The following is a 10,464-nucleotide window of genomic DNA, read 5'->3' as shown; positions in this document are numbered from 1 at the left end:
CGCCGTCGCCGGAGAGGACGCCGGCGAAGCCGCGCGTGCCCCGGGGATAGCAGCGGCGGGGCTCCTTTCGGCGGCGCCCGCTAGATGACGGCGGGGTTCCAAGCGTCCGCGCCGCGAGCTCCGGTGCAGCCTGTCTTCTTGGCGGTGCCTGAGAGCGGATCCGGGGCTGCCCCGACCGGATCAGGCGTGGGAGTGGCTCGTGGCGGCGATGGATGTAGTGCTGGCCTCGGCCCCGTGGGATGGAGTTGCGGAGGCATGCTGGTGGAGCGGGCTGCTGGCGCGGGTGGACCGTGTTGGTGGTGAGGCCGGAGGTCGCGGCGAGGACGCCTGCGCGGCTGGGTGTCAGTCACGGAGTCCGGCGGACCTGCTCCGGTGGCACTGGCCAGTGCGCTAGGAAAGGTGGCTCTTTGCCTCTTCTCGGCTGCTGGCCGTCTTGGCGCTGGTGGCTTGGATCTAGCCAGCGTAGTGGATTGGTTGGTTGGTGGCGGTCCCTGGTGGTGGATGGTTCGGCTTCGTGTGTGGCGGAGATGGCGGAGGCAGTTGTGTTGCGTGATGCGACACCTCCCGTCGTGGTAGCTGGACTGGTCGAGCAGCTCCGAAACTTTGGGTTTCAGATCTTGGGCTGGGAGAAATCCCTGCTTCGCGACGCCGAGGCTTGCAATGGCGACGTCCGTGGGCGCCGTCCCCTCCCTGGAGGCATTGCTTTGGCCCAGATCCGACTCCCTCCCTCGTGCTCAGGGGAAACCCTTGGTCCGGCCTCCGGACCAGGCGGCGGCGGCATCATGGCGTCATTCCTTTCTTGGAGGCGCCGTTCTGTTGCTCGAGGAGTCCCGGCGGCACTGCTCTTGTCGGTGTTTGCTACTACTTTGGGCGTGGGTCTTTGGGGCGCAATGTACACCATCATCGGAGCTCTCTCGACGACGCTTCCTCTAGGTCTGCCCAGACCCTGCCGTCCACTTGCTGACTTCCTCTTGGCGCAATGGGTGGGGTACGTTGGTCTGTGTTGTCCATGAGTCTTGGTCTTGTTGTAGAGGTCTCCGGCGTCAGTTGTGACGCGGCTTGGTTGCTTCGTGGCTTGTCTCATTGTCACTGGCATGAGGTTGGCCTAGGTGGAGCATGTACCCTAGTTCGTATGGTGGGTGCGTTTGGTGGATGTGGACGCTAATCCTTGTGATTGGCATTGTAATGGCTGAAAGACGTTGTACCCGGCTTCTTTGCCGCTTCTTCTTTAATATATGATACGCATGCTTATGCGTATTCTAGAAAAAAAACATATCTTTTAAACCATGTGTCCGAATTCACATCCATTTTCATTGTTGGAATCATTACGTCGATATCTTTGAAACTAGATCTCGCATAGGTATATTCCGATGAAATTTTTTCGATGCCAACTTTGATGCTATATGGTGCAACTCTATTACTGCATGCTGAAATTTTTTCAAAACTATTTTTTAGATCTGGATGATCCAATGCAACCTACTCCCTCCTTTCCAGTTTATTGGGTTCATCTCATTTTCTTGGTTTTTCGATATTATAAGTCTTATTTTCACTTATTTCTACCACATGTTCACATTCCAAGGTGCATTAAATTGATGCATGCAAGGATTAAAAGAAACCAACCAATGCATCAAGCTGAAAAAATTTCAGAATAGGTCCGGAGTTTTCATGAGGGTACCGAAATAAACCATCAAATTTTGGGAGTTTTCTCGAGGGGCAGCTCGTACAGAAAAACAATGCTGGGAAGGTATTCAGCCATGGGGGGCAACATCCCTCTTTTTGTGGGTTGTGTTGTAGGGGGCGCCCCCCTTTTGGTGAAAACATGTTCAGAAGGGGTGTCCCCCTTGCGGAGCCCCCCTTATGTCGCAACTGTTGGGAGGGGGGCCTTTTGGGGCCCCCTTGTTGGGCGCCTAGGAAAGGGGGGCTTTTAGGCAAGCTCCCCCCTTTTGTGGGCCTATGTTGGTGAAGGGGGCCTTTTGGGCAGTCACCTCGTTACCTTCCCCACATTTTTTAATAAATCGTTAACATTTTCTTTATACACATTTAATATATTTTTAATGCTTGATTAACATTTTTCAAATACAAGATTAACATTTTACCTATACACACTTTAAAGTTTTTCAAATTCTTGATTTAAATTTTCAAATACAAGATTAGCATTTTTCTAATACATAGTCAACATTTTTCTATGCACATTTTAACATTTTTCAAATTCTTTACCAATACTTTTCAAATCCAAAACTAACATTTATTTGAATACATGATCAACATTTATTCTATGCACATTTTACATTTTTCAAATGCTTGATTAACAGCTTTGAAAACGTGTTCAAGATTTTTTTTAAATGCTTGATTAACATTTTCACGGACATGAGCAAAAGATTTCATCATTTTTTAATACATGGTCGAAATTTTTTTTATACATATCACATTTTTAAATGCTTGATTAACATTTTCAAATACTTGTTTAATATTATTCAAATGCTTGATTAACATATTTTAAATACGTGATCCACTTTTTTCACACACATTGTATATTTTCTGTATATATTTTTCGTATATATGGTCAATAATTTTGTATGTGCATTTAACAAATTTCAAAACATTACATAAATTATATTTTGTAATATATTTGGTCATAATTTTTGGAAGTGTAAACAAAAGTAAAAAATCAAAACAGAAAACAAAAGGTCAAACAAACCAACCAAAAGGTGCTTGACAAATATTTTCTAAACTCCATACTAATTTTTTATAATATATGGTCAACATTTTTCTATACACATTTAACATTTTATAAATGCTTGATTAAACATTTACAATTACTTCTTCTACATTTTTTCCAAACGCTTAATTAACATTTTTATATACATTATCAAAATGTTTCATCATGTTTTTAATACACGGTCAACATTTTCTCTATACAAATTTAACATTTTTCAAATACTTGATCAACATATTTTTCAAATGCATGGTTAACATTTTGTCTATACACGAGTGAAAAGTAATCATTTTTATACATGGTCAATATTTTCTATACAAATTCAACATTTTTTCAAATGCTTGATTAAAAAATTTATATACATAATAAAAAATTCATCATTTTTATAATACATGGTCAATATACACATTAAAATAAAATTTAAATTCTTGATGAATATTAAAAAATTCAAATGCTTGATTAACATTTTTAAAATACATGGTCATAAAACTTATACACATTTTTTTATACATTTTTCGTATATGTGATAAACATTTTTTATACACATTTACCATTTTTCAAATGTTTGGTCAACATTTTTTAAATATTTTAATAGTGTTTTTGTAATATATATATACACACATATATATATATAATACTTTCAAGTATAAAACGTAAAAAAAAAGTAAAAACCAAAACAGAAAACATTAAAAAATAAAAGGAGGTTGTGACCTCTCACGCTTGTGGGCCAGCCCATCTCAGTCTCCCCTTAAGCGAGGGTTCCTCCCCTCTCACTGAAGGAGAGACATAGGGGTGCGTGGGAAACATGGCTAGTCGTCTGTATTTTTCCTCCAGCTAGATGAAGCCCATTAGGCCCAACTTCACACCAAGCGTCCAAACTAGTCACAAGAGCAACGGCCCTGCACGAAAACGCTTGGTCTTAGCGAACACAACGATTCCATGTGGAATTAGGAATTAATGTGACGGCAGAAAGCATCCGAAAGTGATGATCCAAAGACTAAAAATGCTAATAACCTGGTAGGGTTGGAAAGGTGCTCAGTTATAATTTATCTCAATTGTCCTCTGATTATGGACTTAAAAGTGAAGGACCCTTGCATCTAAGAGCTCAGAATGATAGAGCTCTTAGATGGGAGGTCCTATTGGACGCTCGTTGCATCCAATAGGGGGTGCGACAAACAGGCGAAGCTCGACTAGGCGGCACTATAGAATCACATGGTACTATAGCGCATGGTTTTACGTACTCCCTCCATTCCCTTATACAAGGCCACTATCAAAAATACATATTGCATCAATACAAGGCCACCAACAGTAATCGAGGCAAAAATTAATGATATTTCCTCGTACTAGCAACTTTTTAATACTTACATGCATGTAGTCATAATGACACTCAGTCACTTCCTTCCCATTCATTTGTTGCATGCTTGTGGCGTATTAGTGATCCCGGATAACGAAAAGAAAAGTTGACTTGCATAGGAGTCATTAAATTTTATCTTGGTACCTGTAATATGAGTTCGTGGCTTGTATAAGGGAATGGAGGGAGTAGTACAAATTACTGTACCGAATGATTTTATAGTAGTAGAGTTATTGTATCGCAAAATTTGAATTTGGGAATATGTTTTGAAAGTTTCAAACTATTTTTGAAGATTTTGAACTTGAGTTTTCTGAAAATGAGGATAATTTTTTAAATTAAAAATATATAAGTTGAACACTTTTTGGAAAATGGGATTTTATAAAATCCGATCATTTTTATTCAAAAAACGAACAATTTCAAAATATTGTACATTTTCGTGAAAATGCAAACGATTTTTCAAATGTGCGATTTATTTTTGAAATTCTTCACAAGTTTTGTAAAAGCAAATAAGTTTTGAAGATCTTGAACATTTTCTGAAATGTGTACAGTTCTGGGGAAAAAGAAGAAAATAAATATTAAAACCCCAGAAAATAAGGGAAGAACAAACCTGGTTCAGGAACCTTCTAAAGTTCCCAAAACGAAAAAACCTGGACTGGTTCCCAAAAGAGGAACCATCTTACAAACACTTCGAAACGTCGAATGTGCCGCCCAGTTAGTTTACTTTGTGTGAAACAACAACATTTTGAGTTTCTGGCGCAAAGCGAGTTAAATAAGGGCACCCATATGTCTCACCTTCAGCGAGTCCACCTTCTAAATACATATATTACAAAAAAACACTCTACAACAAACATTTGTAAACATATTGAACAAGTATTTGAATTTTTTACAAGTATTTGAAAATTGTAGGAAAGTATTTGAAAAATGGTAATCAAGCATTTGGAAAAAATATTGAATGTAAGAAAAAATTGATGACCATGTATTAAAAAATGACGAATTTTTTACCATGTATATACAAATGTTAATCATTTAAAAAAATTGAACTTGTATTTGAAAAATGGTTATCAAGCATTTGGATAATATTAAATGTGTAGAGAAAAAATGTTGATCATGTACTAAAAAATGATGAAACATTTGATCATGTATATAAAAATATTAATCATGGATTTGAAAAAAATGTTGAATAAGTATTTGAAAAATGTTAATCAAGTATTTGGAAATTGTTAAATGTGTATAGAACAAAGCTTGACCATGTGTTGAAAAATGATGAAAAAATTTGAGCATGTATATAAAAATGTTAAACAAGGATTTAAAAAAATGTTGAACAAGTGTTTGCAAAATGTTAATCAAGCGTTTGGAAAGTGTTAAATGTGTATAGAAAAAATGTTGACCATGCATTTTAAAAAAAGTTCAAGCTTTTATTTGAAAACTGTTAATCAACTATTTAAAAATGTTTAAAATGTATATAAAAAATTTAACTATGTATTCAATAAATGTTAATTTTGAATTGGAAAATGTTAATAAAGCATTTTGAAAATGTTGAAAAATGTGTATAGAAAAAATGTTGACCATGTGTTACAAAAATATTTAATTTGTTTTGAGAAAATGTTGGACGTGTATTACAAAAATGTTGTTGATTTATACGAAAAATGTAGAATAATAACCAAAATGACAAAGAAAATTGAAAAAAAGAATCAAAATAAACAAAATAAAAAGTAAAATTGAATAAATGAAGAAACAAAAAAATGAATAATTGAAGAATAAAAAAGAAAAGAAACAAAAAAAATTGGCTATGTATCAAGTAGTCCGCGCCTCCTCTGTAACCACGAACGGAGAAAGTAACAAAAAATAAGAAATAAAATGGAGAAATAAAAAAACTCTATACCTCAAGTAGTCCGCGCCTCCTCTGTATCCACGAACACAACAATTGTGCAGCTGCTAGAAGCTCGTCGCACCGTGGAGGCGGCATGGTATCAAACCCCACGCACCCCCATTTTTTCTTTCTTTTTTTCTATTCTTTGTATGTGCTAATGGCCGGACTGCTAATTTTTCTATTCTTTATATGTGCTTAAGGGCCGACCCGATTACTCCAGACGTTTCAGCTAGAGAACCATCCGTCTCGCTTAATGCGAGATATAGCTCCCGCGCTCAAATAGGATTTTTTTTCCCCTCTTAGATAGAGCTCATCTCTGTGGGCCGTGAAACTCCGAACAAGAGATGTGGTCGACGCAGAAAATAACGGAGTGGTGGGCTGTGAGCCTAAACGGCTTCGTGCCCTACCGCCATTAGGCCTCCTGCTGCAATCTTGTCTCGAAAGAAAAAAAAGATTAGGCCTCCTGCAATCTACAGACTAGACAAGGCGGCGGGATGATCTACCGGAGCTGGTCGCTGCTCTCGTCGACGGTGGCGATCTGGGGCGGTGCCGCCGCCGCAGGGCTCGCCGTCGTCTCCCTCTCTGGCGGCAAGGTGCCTTCCCTCGCCACCTCCTCGTTCTAATTTTAGGGCATAAACTGTTGGGATTCATCCATACCCAAATCTAGGCGACGCTTTGCCGTCAGTTTTTGTTGAGATCGTTATGTTTTGATCCGAATCGTCCGTTCTTGATTGAATTCGGCGCCAACGTAGAGCGATCCATCCACGGCCCTATTGGGATTCCTCCGCTCCGAAAGGAAGCGGAAGCTTCGCGTTGGCCCCCAAGCACTGACTAAATGGTTAGCCATTGTGATAGCACCAGGCAGTAAGATGTCAGATAGAAAGGGAGTCGATGTAACAAGTATAAAACGATTTTGTCTTTTCCAATGGCATATCATCCAACATGTAATCATTTAGTGCAGAATTTAGAATAGCTGGAATGAGAAGCTCTTTTCAAAGTCGAAGATCCAGTTGATAAAACTGAAGAAATGTTTAAGTTTTCCTGCAAGCGTAGCATTCGTTCAAGGATCCAGTTGATAAAACTGAAGAAATGTTGAAGTTTTCCTGCAAGCGCAGCATCAGTTCAGGATATGTGACTTGATTGCACAATCAGCGACAGATCGAGAGTGTAGAGGAACCTATGTCATCATGTTTTTTATCATAATCATTCCTTCAAATTACCCTTTTATGTGTGATTCTTTTGGCTCTTAGATGTTTTCGTATTATATGCGGATGAGGTAAATCTCCTGTTCACGAAGGTAACAGATAATCTTCGATGAGTATGAACCTACCAGACTATGGTGCAAATCATTTGGTCTTTCTGAATACCGATTAAAGAGTTGGCCAAAAGTTGATGATCTGCTGGCCATGTCCATATGGACTTCGAATGTCGAGTTGAATGCCTTTGTATTGCATTCTTATCTACGACAAGTATATAACCATAACTTTGGGTATCTTGTAGATGTAGAGCGCATACAAGCTTTACTCCTTGTTAGGTTGTTTCCATGTTTATTATTGGAGCTCTTTTAGTGCTATATGGAGTTGACTAGGATCCACATACAGACGGTTTATATGGATTCGAAACAGGGAAACGATAGGACGATAGCGTTAATTTAAAAACGATGGGCCAATCAAGGAGAGGCATCCTGGTATAATGCTTCTGCCTCTCCCTGCCACATGCCACATTCCACCCAAAACTATGAACTGGGTGTGAGCTTTTATATCACCCTTTTTTTTGCCTTTCCATATTGGATGAAGGTGGAGGCGCATTTGTTTCTCCTTACAAAGCTAAGCATATGCTTCAACCCTTCTGTTTTTTTACTTAATCTCTTATCACGGGGCCTTAAACATTTCTACGTTTTTATTGTACATGGTGAGATTTGCGGATAGCTAAAAGGTTCAGTTCTGAGGTTCTAAAATTATTGTTCATTAGATTCATTAGTCATTACCTAAATAAAGTAAAAGTAATGTTGATTTTGTCTGGGTTGTAGAGATGGTATGTACTGGGATGATAGAACCTGATTGAGCGGTTTGTTTAGGTAAATAGCAGAGGTGGTGCAATAAGAAATCTGTTTTGTATGTTGTTGTTGCGGGATTGGGGTTATGGTTACAGGGACATCATCACTTTTGTGTTACTTTCCTCAAATGGACCTTTTTATGTATAGTATATTTTTGGCACTTAGATGTTTTGATATTGTATACGCACCAGGTAAATCTTCTGTTCACCGTGATATAACAACTTCAGATAATCGTCAGGGAATGGGTCTCAGAAATGAAATTTTGCTAATGATAACTTCATATAATCTTCAGTTAGTATTGCTAAGTCAACTTCTTGCTCCGTCCTATAACTGACACATGCTAAATTGCACCCAAAGTTGAAAATTGGACTGAGTTGTACCTGTACATCATCTTCTTTGGCCCTTAAAATTCTACTATTTGCCAGTCCAAAAGTAGAATGGGTAAAGTAAACCTTGGATGAAAGTGAAGGGAACCAATTATGTGGGTTTTTTTCTCCTATCAAAGCAAAGCCATACACTTCCGCCATTTGTTTTTGTTCAATGACATCTGCTATTACGTTTTTGACCCTTAAACATGCTTATACATTGTTTGATTGTACACGGTGAGTCTGTGAGCTTTTAGGATTAGCCAAAAAGTTCATTTGGTGTGATGGCTTTACAAAAGAAGGTTTGTTATGTGTGAGTTGTAGAGATGCTAGCAGTAGCACAGCACAAGAAAGATGGAGCCTGCTCGAGAGGTATATTTAGGTAAATAAACCGAGATGACGCACTGAGGAATTTTTTGGGTAGGATGTGTTGTCATTCTGAGGTTGGGGGTACGCTTCCAGATGAATGGACCCATGATTACTTTACTCGGATGAATCTTGGAATGCAACCGGTAGTGTTAGTATATTATGGTCATGTTCTGCTAGGCAACATCAACATTAACTTTGCTGTTAGGCCTTTCTTGTTATGTTATCAATGCGTTCCTTGTGTTTGACAGGGACAGTTGAACCAGATTCGAAATGCAAGCTTTAGTTAATGGACCACATGTCCACATGTAGTGTGTTAGTTAGTTTTCTGTTCAGATAGTTAGTCGTGGTGTCTCACACGTTTAACCAATTGGAAGGATAACCGATTTGGTGGGTCTTCTAGAATGGCCAATTTTAAAAGGCTAACAGCCGCACATGCTATATATGTTCTCGTTCTACTTTTGATCGAATTTTCTCGTAGACGCAGTTATCGTTGATCTCCGTGCTTCCCCTTCCTGTACTGATCATCCGCTCCAATCTTGCAGGAAAAGTTTCAGGACTACCTGTGCCGCGAAGGCGATAGGCTGAGGCGGCAGGACAGGGCCACCATGGCCAGCGCCAACTAACGAACGGACCATGAAAGAAAGCGCCACGGAGACGAAGAAACGAGCATTTCATCATGTATCCGCATCCGTGACGGCGTCGTCTTGGTCCAATAATCCTCATTTGCGGTGCTTTAAACATGGTGTGGTCTGGTGTCCTCATCGAATCCAATAATCGTTGATAGACATGATGTGGAACTTGGTACGGCCTGATGAGCTTCGCTTTCCGGCTTGTCAAGTGGCCCGAACCATTGTCTTGGCAACAATTTCGTCCTTGTCAGTGAACAATCTTTGTCCCATTTCGGATTTGATCACTGTTTCGGGTATGCGTGAAAATAAACACCGTGGTCCGTGGGATCCGCTAAAATCCAAATCCAATTGGCTGTTTGGATACTGTCGGATACGCTTTTTTACTTTCTGGCGAGCTTCAGTATTTTTTTCCGATTTATAAACTCGAACTCTTGGCATAATACAGTACTTGCACACATCCCAAGAGGCCCCAACAGCCATATCAATAACTTTTTAAAATCCGCCTGGAATTGGTCGGAACTTCCCACCTCAGGCTCAGAGACGACCCCATCAACCAAGACTTCATATTTTTCTAGGAGTATATCAAAATCTAACCGCATCATCTGAATCTGCATCTGATTTGTTTGTTGCGTTGTGATCATTGCCGTGATCTTTGTGAACAGGTCTCGCTTGCGGCGGAGGATAAGCAAGCAAAGCCTTTTTAGAATGATTATTAATCTAATCTAATCGTTGGATCTATGCATGCCTCCGACGGTGACGCATTCCCATCTGATCTGGCCGTGGACCTGGCCGGGTCTTCGCCGTGCGGCCGACGCGACGGAGCGTCAAGTCGCCGGGATCCATCGCCGGTGCTCATCCAAAGATCGACGGTGTTTTTTAAAGCCATTGATAGGGGCCTTTGAAAAAAAGAACGTTGGTAGGTCTGAATGGCTCTGGACCGGGCGCCAAATCGCTCCTGCCAGTTGCTTGGCTAGGGGTACAAACCAAACCCTAGCTGGTTGTAGTGGGAATACTACTGCTGAATACACACTTCATGAACTTGTGCTTGGTTTGTGTGAGAGGATTCTATCATTATCTTACCACCGCCCCCGCTCCACGCCAAGGTATA

The 10,464-nt window shown here is 40.1% G+C and overlaps 1 protein-coding gene across 1 annotated transcript; it reads left to right on the top strand.

The window, feature by feature from the left end:
• Positions 1-6,308: 6,308 nt before the first annotated feature.
• LOC123122319 (succinate dehydrogenase subunit 8A, mitochondrial) lies at positions 6,309-9,719 on the top strand. Its single transcript, XM_044542509.1, has 2 exons — positions 6,309-6,530; positions 9,270-9,719. Exons 1-2 carry the CDS (start codon positions 6,432-6,434, stop codon positions 9,348-9,350), a joined length of 180 nt encoding a protein of 59 aa, XP_044398444.1. The 5' UTR covers positions 6,309-6,431; the 3' UTR covers positions 9,351-9,719.
• The last annotated feature ends 745 nt before the right edge of the window (positions 9,720-10,464 follow it).

This window comes from Triticum aestivum, chromosome 5D (genome assembly GCF_018294505.1).
Source record: "Triticum aestivum cultivar Chinese Spring chromosome 5D, IWGSC CS RefSeq v2.1, whole genome shotgun sequence".
NCBI lineage: Eukaryota > Viridiplantae > Streptophyta > Magnoliopsida > Poales > Poaceae > Triticum > Triticum aestivum.
The sequence above is the reverse complement of the archived record's forward strand: the minus strand, read 5'-3'. Positions and strand labels throughout refer to the sequence as shown.

What these genes read in the sequence shown, in the direction of transcription:
- LOC123122319 (XM_044542509.1), top strand. Translation starts at nt 6,432, where the DNA reads ATGATCTACCGGAGCTGGTCGCTGCTCTCGTCGACGGTGGCGATCTGG. An exon ending in TCTCCCTCTCTGGCGGCAAG is followed by an intron (nt 6,531 to 9,269) that starts GTGCCTTCCCTC and finishes CCAATCTTGCAG; the next exon opens with GAAAAGTTTCAGGACTACCT.